Raw genomic sequence first — 21,918 nt, 5'->3', positions numbered from 1 at the left:
TGAAAACAAAGCAAAAGCACAATGGTCCAAAACCTATGGGATACAACAAAAGTAGTTCTAAGATGAAAGTTTATAGCAATACACTCTTACCTCAAGAAAAATCTCATTAAACAATCTAACCTTATATCTAAAACAACTAGAGGAAGAAGAAGAACAAACAAACCACCAGTTAGATGATTGTAGGTTTTTACTGTATTGCCTGGCTTGGGGATATTATAGCAATAGGATTGTAGTGATAGAGGCTGTTTGAAGGGGAGGAATATGTCAAATATTCCTTTGCCTTGGTCTCATGCTATAATGGATACATTGGAAGAAGCACTGCTTTTTATACTCAAGCAGATGCAATTTCAAATGCTAGCTTTGCCAACTGTGATCTTTGTGATATTAGGCCATTTATTTACTCAGTCTTTAAGTCTCTGCTCCTTGGAAGAAAAGCTATGGCCAACATAGACAGCATATTAAAAAGCAGAAACATTACTTTGCCAACAAGGTCCATCTAGTCAAAGTTATGGTTTTTCCAGTAGTCATGTATGGATAAGTGAGTTGGACTACAAAGAAAGCTGAACACCAAAGAATTGATGCTTTTGAACTGTGGTGTTGCAGAAGACTCTTAAGAGTACCCTGGACTATAGGGGGATCCAACCAATCAATCTTAAAGGAAAACAGCCCTGAATATTCATTGGAAGGACTGATGCTGAAGCTGAAACTCCAATACTTTGGCCACCTGATGTGAAGAACTGACTCATTGGAAAAGACCCTGATGCTGGGAAAGATTGAGGGCAGGAGGAGAAAGGGACAACAGAGGACGAGATGGTTGGATGGCATCACTGACTCAATGGACATGAGTTTGAGCAAGCTCCAGAAGTTGGTGATGGACAATGAAGCCTGGATTGCTGCGGTCCGTGGGGTTGCAGAGTCAGACATGACTGAGCAACTGACCTGAACTAAGTAATACATACCCTGCATGGGTGGTATCTGGCACACAGTAGGGCTCAGTATGTTCAGGTTCTCATTATTAGAGCCCCAGAAGGATTTAACTGACCTGTATGCCACAATCTAGTATGCAATCTTAGACTATTGTATGATCTATAAACTGGAGTAAGGCATGTAAGGGGATCTTCCCAACCCAGGAATCGAACGCAGGTCTCCCGCATTGCAGGCAGACACTTTACTGTCTGAGCCACCAGGGAAGCCCTTCCATTACTGAGCAGTACTTGGAAAATAGTTAGCCCTCTATAGTATTAGAAATTGTTGTTATTTAAGTTATTGCCTCAGGAGGAAAAAATACAAATTATTCAGCAAACCTGGCCTAATCTGACCACACTCACCAGATAGTTCCAAGTCCTTACTTGTTTGTATAAGTCTCCATCCTTCTCCCACAAGCTGGTACAACCTTAGATGTCTCAGTTGTAATGAAATAATCATTATGCAGTACATTGTTTAGTATCTGCCTCCCTAAGAGGATATGCACCATGACAGCAGGGTCTATATTTACCTTACTTACTGCTAAATCCCAACCACTTAACACAGTGCCTATTCACTCAGTAAATATTCATTGAATGGATGAATGAGTGAATGAATAAATGTGTGAATGTCAGTGAATATTATTATACACATGACTAGTATTGTGCCTGACATGTAAATAGGTACTGAATGAATGTCTGTGCAACCGAATTGGCAATAGCATTCATTATAATAAACATTTCTAAAGAAACTTTGTTACTTCCTTATAGTTACCCATTACTTTCTTTTTAAAAAAATTGTTATTTTATGATAACATCAGCTGAAGAACAGAATGCCCCGGTAAAGTCTTTTATTGTCAGTCTTGCCTTTCAAACCAGAACTACTATGCACAAAATAGGCACTCAAAATAGCTCTTTGAATGGAAAATTCTAATCATGCTCTTGACATTGTCATCATTTCCTTGACTCTCCATTGTTAAGGAACAAACAAAACTACCAAGGGGAAAAAGCATACACCTCTTTAAAATGCAAACTTTTTTCTGTATTATTTATTTCTTCTCTTTTATTAGTTATACACAAATCTCAAGCCTCATATATTTTTTTAAAAAGGACTTGTGTAATCAAAGGAGGAGATGGACTAGTGAACACATGGCCTTGACTTTCCTGCAGTGAATTACATGACCAGAGCCCAGAAAGAGAAGCTCAATTCACCTACTCCTGGACTCTCGTGTGCTAAGATCACAAAACCTGAGCTGTGACCAGAAAAGCTGCACCAAAGGTTTCCCAAGTGAAGTGATACAATGTGCCCAGAGACCCAAGTCACTGCCCTGTCCTGAGCTGGAGATGGACTCCTCACCCCAGGAAGACCAGCCCTGTTTGACTGCTGCCTTCCTAGGTGGTCCCTAAAAAGCCTAACACTGTTACCAGGAGCAACAGAGATCAAGCCCTGAGCCTTTAGAGTGGGAGCACTGATTCCAAGACCCTAGACTACCAGAGAACTAACCCTGCTGCTACTGCTACTGCTGCTAAGTCATTTCAATCGTGTCCAACTCTGTGCAACCCCATAGACAGCAGCCCACAAGGCTCCACTGTCCCTGGGATTCTCCAGGCAAGAACAATGGAGTGAGCTGCCATTTCCTCCTCCAATGCATGAAAGTGAAAAGTGAAAGTGAAGTCACTCAGTCATGTCCAACTCTTCACGACCCCATGGACTGCAGCCTACCAGGATCCTCCACCCATGGGACTTTCCAGGCAAGAGTACTAGAGTAGGTTGCCCTAGAGAGTATCAAATAGGGAGAGCTCACACAAAGGAAACCACTTGAATACAAGATCCAACATCACCCAACCACCAGTAACACTTTGTACAGGACTCCTCATCTAAACAACAAACAAAACAAAAATACAAAGCCAGTCAACATCAGACAGGATTACCACCTCACTCAGCTTGCCCATCAGAGGAAAAACAAACAAACAAAATCTCAGTACAAATCTGACCCTAGATGAAGCTTACACAAAACATTGGACCAATCACAGGAGGGCAGAAACCAAAAGGAAGAAAGAATTCGACCTTCTTCAAGGAAAGAATTCAACTTTCCTTGAAGCCTGGGAAAAGGAGACCTCAAACACAATAAGTTAAAAGAAAAAAAAATAATGAAAAGGCAGAGAAATACTACACAAATGAAGAAACAAACTAGAAACAAAAAGTCCAAATAAATGAACAGGAAATAGGCAAACTACCTGAAAAAGAATTCATAAAAATGATAGTAAAGATTATCAAAAACCTTGAAAACAAAATGGAGAAAATACAAGAATCAATTAACATAGACTTAGAAGAATTAAAGAATAAACTTACAGAGACAAACAACACAATTACTGAAATTAAAAATACTCTAGAAGGAATCAATAGCAGAATATCTGAAGCAGAACGAATCAGTGAGCTAGAAGATAAAATGGTGGAAATAACTTCTGAAGAGCAGAATAAAGTAAAAGAATGAAAAGAACCAAGGACAGTCCCAGAGACCTCTGGGACAATATCAAAAGCATCAACATTTGAATTATAGAGGTCCCAGAAGAAGAAGAGAAAAATAAAGGGTATGAGAAAATTTTTGAAGAGATTATAGTTGAAAATTTCCCCAGTATGGAAAAGGAAATAGTCAATCAAGTCCAAGAGGCACAAAGAGTCCCGTACAGGATAAACCCAAGAAGAAGCACTCCTAGACACACTAATCAAACTAACAAAGACTAAACACAAAGAATACTAAAAGCAGCAAGGGAGAAGCAAAAAGTAATATGCAAGGGAAACCCCATATGCTTAACAGCTGATCTTTCAGCAGAAACTCTGCAGGCCAGAAGGGAATGGAAGGATATATTTAAAGTACTGAAAGAAAAATCTACAACCAAGATTACTGTAACCAGCAAGGATCTCATTCAAAATTGATGGAGAAATAAAAAGCTTTTCAGAGAAGCTAAAGTTAAGAGAATTCAGTACTATCAAACCAGCTTTACCACAAATGTTAAAGGGAATTATATAGTCAAGAAATACAAGAGAAGAAAAAAGATCTACAAAATCAACCCCAAACAATTAAGAAAATGGCAAAAGGAACATATGTATATCAATAATTACTTTAAATGTAAATGGATTAAATGCTCCAACAAAAAGACACAGACTGGCTGAATGGATACAAAACAAGACCCATATATATGCTGTCTACAAGAAACCCACTTCAGACCTCAAGACACATAGGGACTTAAAGTGAGAGGATGGAAAAATATATTCCATGTAAATGGGAAGCAAAAGAAAGCTGGAGTAGCAATCCTCGTATCAGACAAAATAGACCTTAAAATTAGTGAAATTACAAGAGATAAGGAAGGATACTACATAATGATCAAAGGATCAATCCAAGAGGAAGACATAACAATTGGAAATATCTATGCACCCAACATAGAAGCACTTCAATACATAAGACAAATACTAACAGACATAAAAGGAGAAACTGACAGTAACACAATAATGGTAGGAGACTTAAACACCTCACTCACACCAATGGACAGATCATCAAAATACAAAATTAATAAGGAAATCAAGTCTTAAATGATACATTAGATGAGATGGATCTCATTGATATCTTCAAGACATTCCATCCAAAAGCAGAAGAATATACCTTCTTCTCAAGTGCACATGGAACATTCTCCAGGATAGATCATATCTTGGGTCACAAATGAAACCTCAGTAAATTTAAGAAAATTGAAATTGTATCAAGCATCATCTTCTCCAACCACAATGCTATGAGACTAGATATCAATTACAAGAAAAAACTGTAAGAAACACAAACACATGGAAATTAAGCAATCTGTTTCTAAATAACCAACAGGTTACTGAAAAAATCAAAAGGGAAATCGGAACATTTCCAGAAACAAATGACAATGAAAACACCACAACTCAAAACCTATGGGAAGCAGCAAAAGCAGTTCTAAGAGAGAAGTTTAGAGCAATACAATCCCACCTCAAGAAACAAGAAAAACATTGAATAGACAACCTAACTTTACACCTAAAACAACTGGAAAAAGAAGAACAAAATTTAAAAACCAAACAAAAAAATTAGTAGAAGGAAAGAAATCATAAAGATCCGAGCAGAAATAAATGAAAAAGAAATGAAAGAAACAATAGTAAAGATTAATAAAACTAGAAGATGATTCTTTGAGAAGATTAACAAAATTGACAAACCTTTAGCCAGACTCATTAAGAAGATGAGACAGAAGAATCAAATCAACAAAATTAGAAATGAAAAAGGAGAGATTCCAACAGACAGTGCACAAATACAAAGGATTATAAGAGAGATTATGAACAACTATATGGCAATGAAATAGATAACCTGGAAGAAATGGAGAGATTCTTAGGAAAGTTCAATCTTCCAAGACTGAACCAGGAAGAAATAAAAATTATTACAAGCACTGAAGTGGAAGCTGTGATCAAAAATCCCCCAAAAAACAAAAGCCCAGGAGAAGATGGTTTCACAGGAGAAGTCTAAAAAACGTTTGCTGCTGCTGCTGCTAACTCACTTCAGTTGTCTGACTCCATGCAACCCCATAGATGGCAGCCCACCAAGCTCCCCCATCCCTGGGATTCTCCAGGCAAGAACACTGGAGTGGGTTGCCATTTCCTCCTCCAATGCGTGAAAGTGAAAAGTGAAAGTGAAGTCACTCAGTCGTGTCCGACTCTTCACAACACCATGGACTGCAGCCTACCAGGTTCCTCCATCCATGGGATTTTCCAGGCAAGAGTGCTGGAGTGGGGTGCCAATGCCTTCTCCGATCAAATGTTTAGAGAAGAGCTAATGCCTATCCTTCTAAAACTCTTTCAAAAACTTGCAGAGGAAGGAACACTTCCAAGTTCATTCTATGAGGCCACCATCACCCTGATACCAAAACCAGACAAAAACAACACAAAAAAGGAAACAACAGGCCAATAGATGCAAAAATATTCAAAAAATTTTAGCAAACAGAATTCAGCAACACATCAAAAAGCTCATACACCATGATCAAGTTGGATTTATTCCAGGAATGCAAGGATTCTTCAATATATACACAAATCAATCAATGTGATACACCATATTAACAAACTGAAAGATAAAAATCATTTGATCGTCTCAATAGATGCAGAAAGAGCCTTTGAAAAAATTCAGTACCCATTTATTATTAAAACTCTTCAAAAACTGTGCCTAGAAGGAACCTAACTAAACATAGTAAAGGCCATATATGAAGCTGAAACTCCAATACTTTGGCTACCTCATGCAAAGAGTTGACTCATTGGAAAAGACCCTCCTGCTGGGAGGGATTGGGGACAGGAGGAGAAGGGGACGACAGAGGATGAGATGGCTGGATGGCATCACTGACTCAATGGACATGAGTCTGAGTGAACTCTGGGAGTTGGTGATGGACAGGGAGGCCTGGCGTGCTGCGATTCATGGGGTCGCAAAGAGTTAGACACGACTGAGCAACTGAACTGAACTGAACTGACAGCCACTGTGGAAGACGGTATGGAGATTTCTCAAAAAACTAAGATGGTGAGGAGATTCCTCAAAACCATCATATGACCCAACAATCCCACTCCTAGGCATATACCCTGAGGACACCAAAATTGAAAGAGACACAAGTATCTCACTGTTCATTGAAGCACTATTTACAATAGCTAGAACACTGAAGCATCCTAGATGTCCAAGGACAGATGAATGGATAAAGAATTTGTGGTACATATACACAATGGAATATTACTCAGCAATGAAAAAGAATGCATTTGCATCAGTTCTGGTGAGGTGGGTGAACCTAGAACCTATTATAGAGAGTGAAGTAAGTCAGAAAGAGAAAGATAAACATTTTATTCTAACACATATATACAGAATCTAGAAAAATGGTGCTGAAGAATTTATTTACAGGGAAGCAATAGAGAAACAGACATAGAGAATAGACTTATGGACATGGGGAGAGGGGAGGAGAGAGTGAGATGTATGGAAAGAGTAACATGGGAGCTTATATTACCATATGTAAAATAGATAGCCAACAGGAATTTGTTGCATGACTTAGGAAACTCAAACAGGGGCTCTGTATCAGCATTGAGGGGTGGGATGGGGAGGGATATGGGATGGAGTTTCAAAAGGGAGGGGATATATGTATACCTATGGCTGATTCATGTTGAGTTTTGACAGAAAACAACAAAATACTGTAAAGCAATTATCCTTCAATGAAAAATAAATCCATTTTTAAAAAGGGCTTGTGTATCTACAATTTTAAAAAAGAACAAAAACTAATGTCTTTGGAAATAAATTGTAAGATGGAAACATGATAGCAAACATTTGTTTCCATGAAGTATCTTTGGATGTTTTTAACATTTAAAAATTTTTATTTTTTATTATAGTTGATTTACAATGTTGTGTTAATTTCAAGTATATAGCAAAGTGATTTAGTTATATGGATAAATATATCTATTATTTTTCAGATTCTTCTCCCATCTAGGTTATTACAGAGTACTGAGTAGAGTTCCTTATGCTAAACAGTAGGTCCTTGCCGACTATCTATTTGTATAAAGTTATGTGCATATGTTTTTTGTCTCTTGGTTTCTTTGCCTTCATTTTTAAATTATTTTATTAATTTTTATTGGAGTATCACTGCTTTACAATGTGCTAGTTTCTGCTGTACATCTCTATATTCTTGACAGCCTTTTGTCTTTGCATGTGAAAAAGAGAGCTAGCTATATTTTCAGTTTGTCTCCCTCAATCATCTTGACTGCACTACATCTTTTTTTGACTATACAATCCAATAGTTAAAGACAAAATGTAGGTAATTAGCTCTTTCACATGGCTTGTCAATGAGATTAACAGTGAAGTAACAGTTTGGAAACCAAGTAAAGCCCCAGACCAAGTGAAGATACAGAGTCAAAGCCAATTAATTAAAACTCTGACAACAAATTACATCTTCTTCAAGCTCCTCCTTCATCCTTTCCCCTGCCTCTCTTGCCTTGAATAACTGTTGTCCCAGATATTCAGTTTATCATTTTCTTGATTTTTTCTAAATATACTTCTATCACATATATATGAATTCCTAAAAATATACTGGTTTGTTTTTAATGTTTTTGCATTTACACAATGGATTCATGCTGCAATCTCCTGAGACTGATCTTTTTACTTAGTGTTGCTAAGAGTCATCCATATTATTCCATACCATTCATATGTTTCACACTATACAACATTTCATTGTATAAATATTTCACATTTATTTACCCATTCTCTTGTTAACATTTAGGTTATTTCCAATTTTTGCTGTTATAAAAAATGCCTCTAAGAACATCCTTAAACATATCCCCTGGTCTAGTTGTGGAGGAGTTCTTTAGGAATGTACTTACAGTTGTTTGTCTTAGAGCATATAAATCTTCAGCTATATAAAGCGAAAGCAAACAATTTTCCAAAGTGAGTACATCAATTTGCATTCCCACAAGCAATGAATAAGTGATCTTACTGATCTTCATTTGCTTCAACACTTGTTTTTACCAGACTCCTTTTTTTTTTGACAAGTTTTTGTTGATGTTTTAGCACTTATGCTATACTGTACATTCACAAGGCCTCATTCTGTTATTAAAAATAAAAGTAAAAGAGGGTTATGCATGACCAATGATGAGAGTATTTCATAGACCAGGGATTGTAATTTAACTAATTTTGTGTATTTAAGGTCCAGATGAGGGTTTCTGGGAGAAGTGAATAGGGAATCCTAGCCCTAGTAAAGACCTGAACGATGGCTTCTGAAAAATACCTTGAAGGGGAGGGCAGAAAGCCTTGGAATACAATGTGCCCCTGCTACACAGTACACAAATCATTTCTCTCCTTTCTGGACTCATCTCTTTTATTCAGAGAAGTAGCAGATCCAAGGTAATCATACCTAGGACATTTCTGAGTCCTTTGAGGGAAAGATGGCGAAAGCTTACTATGTCCCTGTTACCAGGTCTAACAGCAATATCAGGTGTGGTGGCAACAACTCAGGAAATTCTTAAGTGAAACACTCATCTGAGATTGTATTTTCTTCTAGGGTACGGCATTGGTCTCCCTCCCAACTCTCCTTTTACCTCCAATATATCCGAGCTAATCAGTCAATACAAATCACTCGGGTTTATGGATGTGCTACATGACAAGTGGTATAAGGTGGTTCCCTGTGGCAAGAGAAGTTTTGCTGTAACTGAGGTAAGGGGGAAACTGCTGATAATGTTGATGCTTTGTATAACTTTACCTTGAAGAATATTAGAAAATGCTGTCATATGTGTCAGTGGCCAATAATCGAGGCTATTACATCTTCTAGGATTCACCATGATATTTGCAGCTGCTGTTTAGTCGCTAAGTTGTGCACAACTCTTTGCAACTCTATGGACCATAGCCCACCAGGTTCCTGTGTCCATGGGATTTTCCAGGCAAGAATACTAGGTGGGCTGTCATTTCCTTTTCCAGGGACCATGATATTTAGATTACTCCTAATTTCACTTGAAGAATGACTATCTAATAGGAATTTTCAGTAAAACAAATTTGTCTTGGATTTAACTGTGATGCTACTTTGATGAGTAAATGTCTGAATTTCTATCTTTTCCCTACATATTATATCCACAAATGCAGAAGAAATGCTATGCTGCATTACAGTAATAGTATCTGAGACTGACATTAACAGTGTTTGGTTTAACTGTTGATTGCTGGTCATGATGTGGATCGCAAAATATCCTCAAGATCTAATTTTCCAGGGGTCCAGTGATGGATCCTCCTTAGAGAAACAGATATAACCAGGTAATTCTCTGATAATCCTAGATATTTTTCAACTGAAAACAATCAACTCACTTTTTTCAGGTATAGGAAGCTAATATGCAGAGATCCTAAGTGACTTGCCCAAGGCACACAAATAACCAGAAAATACATTTTTCTATCATAACACTCTGCCTTTATGATATAATTAGAAAGAAAACTGCAAAGTGAGTCAGAGATTGGATAATTAAGATAGGAGACTAAAAGAGCGTAATAAGAGCCAGACTCCAGTATTTAAAAGAGAAGGCAAATAAAACAGTACAAGGTCAGCCTGACATTTAAAAAAAATCTAAAGCTGATAATAATGACTCCCAAGAGCCTCTCTTCACCAACAACTCTTGAATTTGTATTTAAACAACAACTCTTCTTCTGAGCTCTAGAACCATGTATCTATCTTCCTGTTTGACACCTCACCTGGACCACTGCAAAATTCTCCTCACTAGTCTCTCTGTTTTCATGCCTGCCTTTCTCCAGTGTGTTTTCCACAAGGCAGATCCGTTCCTACTTAAGCCTGCAGTGGCTTCCGTGTTAATTAAGGAACCATCTGAAATGCTGAACATGCCCTGCAATGCCCTGAGAGACTTGACCCTGCCTATTTCCTCAGCCTCATTCATGCCACTTTCCTTCTGGCTCATTACAGCCCCACCAAGATGGTCATTTCAGATGGAGATACATCAGTGGCTTTCCTGCCTTAAGGTCTTAGCACATGCTGTTGCATCCTTCTTCCTAATTACTATTCCTCCCCCCACCCTCCCAACATTAACCCTGCTAAGTGCCTTCTCATTATAAACTCTCAGCTGAAATCCCCCTTCTTCAGAGCCTTCCCACAATCCCTGATGCAATCCGAATCATTGTTGTTGTTCAGCCACTAAGTTGTGTCTGACTCTTTGTGACCCCATGGACTGCAGCACACTAGGCTTCTCTGTCCTTTATTATTTCCCGGAGTTTGCTCAAATTTATGTCCATTGAGTCAGTGATGCAATCTATCTCATCCTCTGCTGCCCTCTTCTATCTCTCTTTATGATCGCATAGCTTATTGAGACGGAGAAGGCAATGGCACCCCACTCCAGCACTCTTGCCTGGAAAATCCCATGGACGGAGGAGCCTGGTAGGCTGCAGTCCATGGGGTCGCTAAGAGTCAGACACGACTGAGCGACTTCACTTTCACTTTTCACTTTCATGCATTGGAGAAGGAAATGGCAACCCACTCCAGTGTTTTTGCCTGGAGAATCCCAGGGATGGGGGAGCCTGGTGGGCTGCCGTCTATGGGGTCGCACAGGGTCAGACACGACTGAAGCGACTTAGCAGCAGCAGCAGCAGCAGCAGCAGCTTAATGAGAAGACAGTCACTGAGTAAAGATTTAAAGGAAGGAAGCAGGAAACTAAGGAATTAGAAAACTAGCATGCTCTGTTTCTTACCATGTAACGAAAACTGTATTTGGGACACTAACTCATTGGTTCTCACTACAACCCTGTAAGGCAAAAATTTTTATATTTATTTGGAGATATTTTCACTTTCAGTTCAGTTCAGTCACTCAGTCATGTCTGACTCTTTGCAACCCCATGAATTGCAGCAATGTCAGGCCTCCCTGTCATTTTCACTTTAGAAAAAGCTAAAAGAAATAAAACTTGGTTTGGTCAGCTGAATTAATTCAACCAAGAAAATAAACAAGCTAATCACTTAAATTGTGCAAAGCAACAATCATTTGGCATTTCCTACCACTTGTTGTGACCAGGGCTAATTCAAGCCAAAATCTCCAAGTGATCAAAGCTGACAGCAAGACATTAGATAAGATGAAGGGAGCCTCCCCATCATGTCCCCAAAGCCAGCAATATGGAATGATTTGCACCTCTCTGATCACAAGCACATCTCTAGGTTGTGCCATTTCAGAGGACCATGAGACCAAGACATCAGCTGGATGGACAATCTGGCTCCCAGGACGAGCCTCTCAGGGTACAGGGCTCTTCAGACTCAGAACCTAACTCCACTTGGACACATAGAGGGAAACATACATAGACTCATAAGCACTAACATAAATCTAATTCCAGTGTGAAATATCTAACACAAAACGTAATAGATTTGAAGCCATACACTTTAGGACTTGCATACTGGCTCTACCAATTAATCACTGAGTGACTTAACTATTCCTAGGCCTGAGTTTCTTCATTCATGAGTGGATATGAAAGTGAAGTGAAAGTGAAGTCCCTAAGTCATGTTTGACTCTTGCGAGCCCATGAACTGTAGCCTACCAGGTTCCTCTGTCCATGGGATTTTCCAGGCAAGAATACTGGAGTGGGTAGTCATTTCCTTCTCCAGCAGATCTTCCCAACTCAGGGATTGAACCTGGGTCCCCCACATTGTAGGCAGATGCTTTACCATCTGAGCCATAAAGGAAGTCAATAAAACATAACTTGTCATTTTGTTTTGAGAATAAGAGAACATTTATGGAAAGACCTAGGGAAAAAAACTTGGCATAGTAAATAGAAGTATTAATACTTCCTCTCCTTCCATCAGGAGCATTTCCTGGGGTTCATAGATATCTTTAGATTCCTACAGCTCTTCCTAAAGTGGGGAAACCTTCCCAGAAACTCTCCAGTAGATTTCTTCAAATTCATTGGCCAAAAATTGTGTCATCTGTCCATGTTTAAGCAATCAATGGTGAGGAGAATGAGATTACCATGATAGATTAGCCAGCCATGACTCATCCCTTAGGACTAGTAAGGGGGCAGCTTCCCTGGCAATACATAGTCCCATAGAGAAGACCTAAATGAAAGCAGGGTTCCCTTAGGAAGAATGATTCAGGAGAATGGATGTTAAGTAGACAGACAACCACCTGTTTTATACCTTCTCCCATCCTACCTGCTTCTAGTCATCAGTACAATGAGGTATTTGGATATAATCATCTGCAAGTACCCTCCCAGCATTGATATAGTGATCATGGTCTTTCTTTATGTCATCCGGAGATGAGAATGCTTAATATATTTACCATAAAGCATAATGGTTGAAAGCATGGGCTTTGGAGACAGTTCTAGGTTTGAAAACTACCATCTAAGTGATATTAAACATGTTACTTGTCCATTCCTAGCCTCAGCTTTTGCAAATTGGGGTGAAAATGTCTACTTCATAGGACTGTGGTGAAAATTAGGGCAGACAACGCATGTAAAATAGTGAGCCTATACCCAAATGTGATAACCACAAAGTAACTTACATCCTTAAGGATGATGAGATTTCATCATAACTGTTCCAGGGCTTTATGGATTTATCAGAAATTTCAAACAAAACCAAAATTAAGTGTGGGCAAAAAAGAAGACAGGTTTTGAAAAACAAAAAATCAGAAAAGCCATGACCTGTTCAGATGATGCATGCAAAATATACCACATCAATTTTCAACCATGGTTTTTTAATGGAACAAATTCAGGGGAGAGGCATTTGGGAAACTCTAGATGTAGTGAGCTGGAAGCAACTGGATAAGAGGCTGATGTCAGGATCAAGTTATGGTTATTAAGACAACCCTGGGCTGGCTTTCCAGGTCAGCTGAATTTGAAGTAGGTGAGGGGTAGGAATGAGGAGAATGGAAGAGAAGTTCACCCTTAATTGGGACTTCAGAGACAGAAATAAAGGCAGATTCTGATAACAACCATGTGGGTGTAGAGTTAGGGGGGCCACCTCCAGCCTCGGGGAATGTTAAGGACACACAGGGAGCACTTCTTTCTCAAGATGGTGGTCTGAAGTCAGGCCTATTCTGGTCTGTTCAGTAACACGCTGCTGTGCAGGGATGCTCACCTGTGTGCATTTAAACAGCAGAGCATATCCTTGGGCACTGACTGGCATGTTTGTCTTGAAGAACCTAGGACAGAATTTCAGGATGTCACCCTCACAGAACCTAAAGGTACAATGTAATTCAATGAAATCCATGTTCAGCTCATTGGCTGAGCTTGGTCTCCTCTGTGAAGGCCCTCTGCCTGCTCAATCCTTGGGTCGCCACCTGCTGTTTTGAGGTGGGGAAGGGGTTCGCTTTCTCTAGAAAAGGTCAGAAGAAGGAAGCATGCTTGTTAGCACTTTCCTCGCCATCCCTTTTGCCTCAAATGTCATACAGTCTGGGCTATTAGTGTGAAGAAAGTAGGACTGGATTTGAAATCAGACAGACCATATTTGAAGCCTGCCTGAACCATCTATCTGCCTTGGAAAAATCACGAACCCACCTCAGTCTCAGCTTCTTCATCTCTTCAGTAACTTTTTGTAAGGAGTTAATAAAGTAGTAGTTTAATGCAGTGGTTCCCAACCTTTTGGCACCAGGGACCTATTTCATGGGAGACAATTTTTCCATGGCCCTGGGTAGGGGGATGGTTTGGGGAAGATTCAAGGGCATTACATTTATTGTGCACTTTATTCCTATTATTATTACATCAGCTCCACCTCAGATCATCAGGCACTAAATCCCAGAGGTTGGGGACTCCTGGTTTAATGAACACTTCACTCCCCCAGGGGGAGGGGTGCAGAGCACAGCACAGCAGAAGCAGGAATGTTCTGGAGGGGACCTCTCCCAACAGGTGCTCTTAAGAAGGACGTTCCTCTGACCTCCCATTTTCCAGGTACAGTCCAAGTCCACGTCTGTTACCACAAAGTCATTAAACAATTTCACTCTGAAAAAAAAATCCTCATTTGGCAAATGAATACTAGCAATATATGGTCTCCTAGCATGCTTTCTTCCACCTATTTCTCACAGTTGGACATTAATACTTGATCCCCTGTGAGAACCTTGATCTATTCACCCTTTATCTCTTGGCAACCCTAGAGCTGTCTAGCGGCAATCTCTCTGGAGAATAAATTGTGGTTTTCCGTGTTTTTTGTTTTTAATTCTAGGGCTTTATCTGCTCCCCAGAGTCACCTAGAAAATTGCAGGTCCAATTCTGCAGACCAAACTCCAGCAATTTTCAGAGAAGAATTTTAAATTGACCTCAGATGTTTCTTCATGGTCCTCCTAGCACAGCTGTGCCTCTGCCCACAGTAGACTCATTGTCAATCAATTCCACAGGAAAAAAGTATGGAAGTATAAAATTTCCTTCATTTTACTCTGACTCAGCCCCCCAAAAATGTAATTTTTTTTTTGAGCCGCTGAATTTAAGGGTTCCAGGATTTATGAAATCTGTTATTTACAAACGAGGAAAAGGACAGTAGCAGGTCACAGCTTGGCAAACTCCCAAAACTTTTCAAGAAATTATTATATAGGAGACTTTTATATAAGTCTCCTTTAAATATTGGGTTGAATAATATGCCTTTTAACCACCTGGTTATAGTTAAACAGAAGGAGGAGACAGTTTGGGCAGAGAATGGATAGCACACTCAAACAGCCTGAGGGGAATTTTCAAGAAACTCTTTACAGAGGTGTGATCTAAGGAAGCAACAGAAACACTGCAATATCTCAGGGCAGGTAAAGTGAAGGAGACATTACCTACGCTGAGGAAGCATACCTTAGCTCAAAGGGAAACATGGAGAAAGCCACTCCTAGAACCCAGGGAAGCACAGGAAAAGGCATTCAAATAGGAGCTGGAGCCTTTGGTTAGGGATGTAAACATGCCACAGTGACCTGGTTGAGAGAGGGCAAGGAAGTAAATACCTGACCTTAGTCTCCTTCTGCCTTGGCATCTTCCACTACTGCCTTTGTTGTCCAGTCACCCAGTTATGTCTGACCCTTTGCAACCCCATGGACTGTAGCACGTTAGGTTTCCCTGTCCTTCATCATTTCCAGGAGTTTGCTCAAACTCATGTCCATTGAGTCGGTGATGCCATCCAACTATCTCATCCTCTGCCGTCCCCTTCTCCTCCTGTCTTCAGTCTTTCCCAGCAACAGGGTCTTTTCCAATGAGTCAGTTCTTCATATCAGGTGGCCAAATATTTGTGCTTCAGTTTCAGCGTCACTCCTTCCAATGAATATTCAGGACTGATTTCCTTTAGGATTGACTGGTTTGATCTCCTTGCAGTCCAAGGGATTCTCAAGAGTCCTCTCCAACAGCACAGGTCAAAGGCACAAGTTCTTCAGTGCTCAATCTTCTTTACAGCAGTACATGGCTACTGGACAAACCATAGCTTTGACTATATGGACCTTTGTCAGAAAAGTAATGTCTCTGTTTTTTATATGCTGTCTAGGTTTGTCATAGCTTTTCTTCCAAAGAGTAAGCATCTTTTAATTTCATGCCTATAGTCACCATCCACACTGATTTTGGAGCTCAAGGAAAAAAAAGTCAATGTTTCCATTGTTTCCCTATCTATTTGCCATGAAGGGATGAGACTGGATGCAATGATCTTCATTTACTGAGTGTTGAGTTTTAAGCCAGCTTTTTAACTCTCCTCTTTCACCTTCATCAAGAGGATCTTTACTTCCTCTTTAATTTCTGCCATAAGGTTGGTGTCATCTGCACAGCTGAGGTTATTGATATTTCTCCTGACAATCTTGATTCCAGCTTGTGATTCATCCAGCCCAGCATTTCACATGATATATTCAGCATATAAGGTAAGTAAGCAGGATGAAAATATATAGCTTTGACATACTCCTTTCCCAATTTGGAACCAGTCTGTTGTTCCATGTCTGGTTCTAACTATTGCGTTTTGACCTGCATACAGGTTTCTCAGAAGGCAGGCAGGTAAGACGGTCTGGTATTCCCATCTCTTTAAGAATTTTCCATAGTTTGTTGTGATCTACACAGTCAAAGTCTTTAGCATAGTCAATGAAGCAGAAGTAGATGTTTTTCTGGAACTCTCTTGCTTTTTTGATGATCCAACAGATGTTGGCAATTTGATCTTTGGTTCCTCTGCCTTTTCTAAAACCAGCTTGTACATCTGGAAGTTCTTGGATCATGTAGTGTTGAAGCCTAGTTTGAAAGATTTCGAGCATGACCTTGTTAATGAAATGAGTGCAATTGTGAAGTAGTTTGAACATTCTTTGGCATTGCCTTTCTTTGGGATTGGAATGAAAACTGATCTTTTCCAGTCCTGTGGCCACTGCTGAATTTTCCAAATTTGCTGGCATATTGAGTGCAGCACTTTCACAGCATTGTCTCTTAGGATTTGAAATAGTTTAGTTAGAATTCCATCACCTCCACTAGCTTTGTTTGTAGTGATGCTTCCTAAGGTCTACTTGACTTCACACTCCAGACTTTCAGGATATCTGGCTCTAGGTGAGTGATCACACCATCATGGCTATCCAGGTCACTAAGATCTCTTTTGTATAGTTCTTCTGTGTATTCTTGCCACCTCTTCTTAATATATTTTCTGCTTCTATTAGGTCCATACCATTTATGTCCTTTATTGTGCCCATCTTTGCATGAAATGTTCCCCTGATATCTCTGATTTTCTTGAAGAGATCTCTAGTCTTTCCCATTCTGTTATTTTCAACTACATTTTTGCATTGTTCACTTAAGAAGACTTTCTTATCTCTCCTTTATATTCTTTGGAATTCTGCATTCAGATGTGTATATTTTTCCTTTTTTCCTTTGCCTTTCACTTCAGGGGAGGGTATTAAAATAGGAGCTGGAGCCTTTGGTTAGGGGCATATACATGCCACAGTCACCTGGCTGAGAGAGGGCCAGGAAGTAAATACCTGACCTTAGTCTCCTCTCCACTCCCCCAACCCCAGCCTCTTCTACCACTGTCTTAAGCCAAGGAAACCAGTCACTGTAGTCCATAAGCCTCCTCATGACACAGACTGGGATGGGGAGAGGTGGAGAGTGGGTCTGGGAGGTAAAAACTGTCTAGAACAGCCACTCATGGCAAGTGAAGGTGGGGAAGGGGCCAGCTAAAAGAAAGCACCTGCAGCCTGACCACCTAGAAGGTGCAGACCAAGGTCTAGCCTGCAGGGAGGGAGATTGTTCCTTGCATGGGTCACAGAGGAGGAGGTAGGGCAACCGGGACTGGAATGACCTCGGTCTTAGGAGGCAGACCACCCTTGCTCTCTCATTACTCTGAGGAGACAATTTCACATCCTTGGGGAAGTTACTGAATCTCTGTGAGCCTCAGTTGAAGCCATAGCTTGCTGGGTTTTTACAAGGCTTTCTGCCTCTGAATCCATGGGTCTCCTTGTATTGTTGTTGGAGGTTTAGGGAAACAAATAACCTGCTAAGCACGAGGTGGAACATTGCAGTGAAGGGAGCTCTACTTCAGAAATCCAGAAACCTCAATCATGGAAAGTAGGGTAAAGGAAAAATAAATGTTGAGACAGTCTAAAAGTAAATTACACTTTTCAGTGGTTTTTTGAAAAATTAATGTGAAAGAAAGTGCACATTAGGAAACTTTGCCCCATTCCATCCATGATCTCACCTTCAATTTGACCCTCACCCCATCCCTGAATTTACTCAATCCTTGCCCTCACCCCATTCCTGGCTCCTAACCCCAGAGCAACCTTTAATTCATTCTTGATCTTATCCATCCTTGGCAACCCCCAATCCTGAACCTCATCCAGTAAGGATGAGCAGGGGTGGAGTGAGGATGTTTGTGAAGCTCATTATTAGGTGATATTTTAAGCTGAAGTGTAAATGGTTTAAGAGCACTGTAGAGGTGCAAATATAAAAACAACCTCTGTGTCAAAATATCCCCATGTAAAATGTACATCAAGACATCATGAACACAAATTGCTTAACCTCTCTGAGTTTCCTCCTCTACTAACTGGAGAGAAGATTTAATGATTCGGCTTGGTGTAAGGAACAGAGATAATGTTCATAAAACTGTCTGACATGTGGTACGTACTGAATGGATGGTAGTTATCATATCATATGGAGTCAGGATGGTAGTTGTCCTGACTCTCTCATGAACCAACTGAGTGACTTTCAGCACATCACTTAATTTCTCTGAAGCCTGTTTTTTGCCCTTATGATTGAGCCATGCAGCATGTCCTGCTTTGAGAATGCTGTGGTTCTCAGGCAGGCACATTTAGAGGAATCCTAACCTAACTAGCTGAAGACCTGGCTCCTGAAACCCTGAGGAGGACGATGAACTGATGGGCTCTGCATCCCTGACCACCAAAACAGGCATCCAGTGTGAAACCTAGTAATGTTTGTTCACTGAGAAAGTGGAGCTTTCTCATAGCAGACCCATTCTTCCCTCTTAATTTTTTGTGGCGATGAGGGATGGGTTAGTCATCTATACGTTGAAAGCCAAAGAGATCACACAAGTCACATCAAGGAGCTTCAGTGCCTGTCAATTTTCTTTGCAGTTTATCTTTAAAGACCCAAACGGAATAGTACAGGACTAGGGGAGCAGTGAGTTTTAACTCAGTCTCTTTTGCTGTTAACAACTAGGTCACATCGCAACAGCCTCCTGCACCTCTCTCATCCCTGCCCCTTCCTTTTCCAGTTTAAAATGTCACTGTCTGCTTTTCAACCTGATGAAAGTTATGGTGAGGCAGGGAGAGTTAATGACTGTAGATTGCTTTAAATTGAAAACCTGTGTAAGTCAAGAGCCACCTTGACAGCTGAGTGCTTCCCTTGAAATAGCCTAAGTAATTAAGCTTAATATTTAAGCCAAGCATAAGGTCAGATGGAACCTATCCAGGTAGCGCTTTCTGAAAACCTAAAGAAACACAAAGCTGTACGTGTGTCCTTTTATAATGTGGTGGAACTGTACATGAAGAAAGGGAGGCCAGCCTCAGAAAGGCCTCACCTTCTCTTACCAGAACAAATTCACCTAGCTGAACAAATGTTTCCTCCTCCTTGCCTGAGTACAGACTATGCACACAGAAGAAAAAATACTTAATAAATAATAAGTACATGCTTATTTTTTGGACCCATCTCCAAAAAAGCAGAAGCATCTTATAATTCCAACATAAAATGTTCTTTCATATAATGCTTACATATTATAGAACTGAAGACTTTGGGGGGAAAACTTGAGAAATAGAAGATTCTGGAATTTTCTGTTTTGCAGTATGCCTTATTAATGAGCACCTACAATTTTATGTTATTCCTTTTGTCCAACTCAGCTTCTAGATTTCAGTGAGAAAACATGAAGATGGCTTACACAAACCATTAGCCTCAACATAATACAAATCTTTAAAGAAACAGCAATAACTATTTTCTTTAAACAGCATTCCAAGTCGGGTTGCTGGGTACACAGCCTGGAGATCTACACTTCTCTAGTCTTGATTCTCTAGCTTGTTTTCACAAAGCAAGAGTTGCTTCTCTATGGCTCTCTGGTTAATATAAATGACAGAAGCTTGAATTCTGATACAGGGAAAACATTCCAGCAAGTTCCCACCCCGCACCCGACCCTTGCTAATGAGAAAGTAACCAGATAACACGGCATAAGAGTCTCCTCTTTGATATACCAGAGATGCTTGGGCATCAGTTATATCCCCGCCTACTGTTAATAGTCCTTGTTTTCCCTCTGGTTGAATTCAACGAGCTCATGAATATTTATAAATGTTATTTACTGTGTGACTAAAAGGTGTGAACAGTGCTCAAGCTGATTAGGACTATTATGAGAGACAATCTTCCTTTCACTTTTTTAGATTTCCATACACTTAAATCTGTGGGGGAATCACATGAAACAGGACTCCTCCGTAATTATTCCAAGTGCTAAATAGTTGCCTCCAGATTCTGAAGTTTCCTGCTTCTGGGGGAAAAAAAGAAAAAACGTGAAAATGTGTGAAGATTGCCATCTAGTGGTTATAGTGTAAAGTTTTACAAAATATCAGAAAACCATGCTTTTTATTTCTTAGACAGTATTAACCAAGTCTCGTAATGTGAAGGCAATGGCACCCCACTCCAGTACTCTTGCCTGGAAAATCCCATGGACAGGGGAGCCCGGTGGGCTGCAGTCCATGAGGCCGCGAAGAGTCAGACACGACTGAGCAACTTCACTTTCACTTTTCACTTACCGGCATTGGAGAAGGAAATGGCAACCCACTCCAGTGTTCTTGCCTGGAGAATCCCAGGGACAGGGGAGCCTGGTGGGCTGCCGTCTATGGGGTCACACAGAGTCGGACACGACTGAAGCGACTTAGCAGCAGCAGCAGCAGCAGTAATGTGAAAACTTGCTCCACCGTTTCCTCTGAAAACACTTCCTCCCATAGCTGTGGGAGTTGGATGAGAAGCCAGCACTGTCAGGGGTGCGGGGCAAGGAGCCCTGGAGCCCTTACAGGATCCGCATCTCATCACACAGTAAAGGTAGCTTCCTGCGACATCCAAGCACAGGGCAGGTCAGCTAGGGAAGTCAGTGCAGTCACGTTTGGAGTTTCATCTTTGCCTGCCCCCTCTGTCTTTCTATCCAGTAAGACTTCAAGCCTAGTTTTATGAGTTGCATTGTGCCCCCCCCCAAAATCCACTAGCAAAGATAGGTTGAAGTCCTCCCCCTGATACCTCAGAAGAGGGCCTGGTTTGGAAATATGGTCATTGAAGAGGAGATTAAACAGTCATACTGCAGTGGAGAGGGTCCCTAATCCAACATGACTGCCGTCCCTGTACAGAGACAACTAGCTTGCAGAGACTGAGACACGGGGAGAACACATGACCACGAAGGCAGAGGGTGGATTTATGGTGGCTTGAGGCCAGAGAACAGCAGAGCTGGCCAGCAAACTGTCAGGAGCTAGGAATAAACAAGGAAGGATCTTACAGGTTTGAAGGAATGTGGTCCTGCTGACATCCTGATTTCAAATGTCTAGTTTTCAGAACCGGGAGATAATACATTTCTTTTGAAAACACCACCCAGTTTGTGGTACTTGTCAGGGAAGCCCAGCAAATGAACACACTTCACCTTTCTCCTCTTGTGCCTCTTTCATCCTTGCTCAGCTCTCATACTCCAGGCAAACAGGCATAGTTTTCATTGTTTGCTGGCTGCTCACCCAAGTGTCAGGCTCTCCCCCTGTTCAGCTCACCCTTCACAATGCCAGGTTGATCTTTTTAGATTATGATTCTGATTCGGTCACTCATCTGGCTTTCCCTGTCATATAAAAACCAAATGTCTTCAGCCAAACATTCAAAACTCTTCTTGATCTGGTTCCTTCCAGCTCACCTTCCGTTATTTCGCTCAAGTATTTCAACCACATTAAACTAGTCACTGGTATCTGTCACTGCTCCCTTTCCCACTTCTGTGATCATGGATTCCGTCCCCCTTGTTTTCATCAGAATCAAACAGTACTTCTT

General features: G+C 40.5%; 1 protein-coding gene across 1 annotated transcript in view; it reads left to right on the top strand.

The window, feature by feature from the left end:
- Nucleotides 1–21,918, top strand: part of GRIN3A (glutamate ionotropic receptor NMDA type subunit 3A) — a 194,266-nt gene that overhangs the window by 140,258 nt on the left and 32,090 nt on the right. Inside the window, exon 6 of the mRNA XM_068974563.1 lies at nt 9,036–9,187. Within this exon, the coding sequence (XP_068830664.1) occupies nt 9,036–9,187 (152 nt within the window). The remainder of the gene's footprint in view (nt 1–9,035; nt 9,188–21,918) is intronic.

This window comes from Capricornis sumatraensis, chromosome 6 (assembly GCF_032405125.1).
Source record: "Capricornis sumatraensis isolate serow.1 chromosome 6, serow.2, whole genome shotgun sequence".
Lineage (NCBI taxonomy): Eukaryota > Metazoa > Chordata > Mammalia > Artiodactyla > Bovidae > Capricornis > Capricornis sumatraensis.
This window is presented reverse-complemented; position numbering and strand designations above follow the sequence as displayed.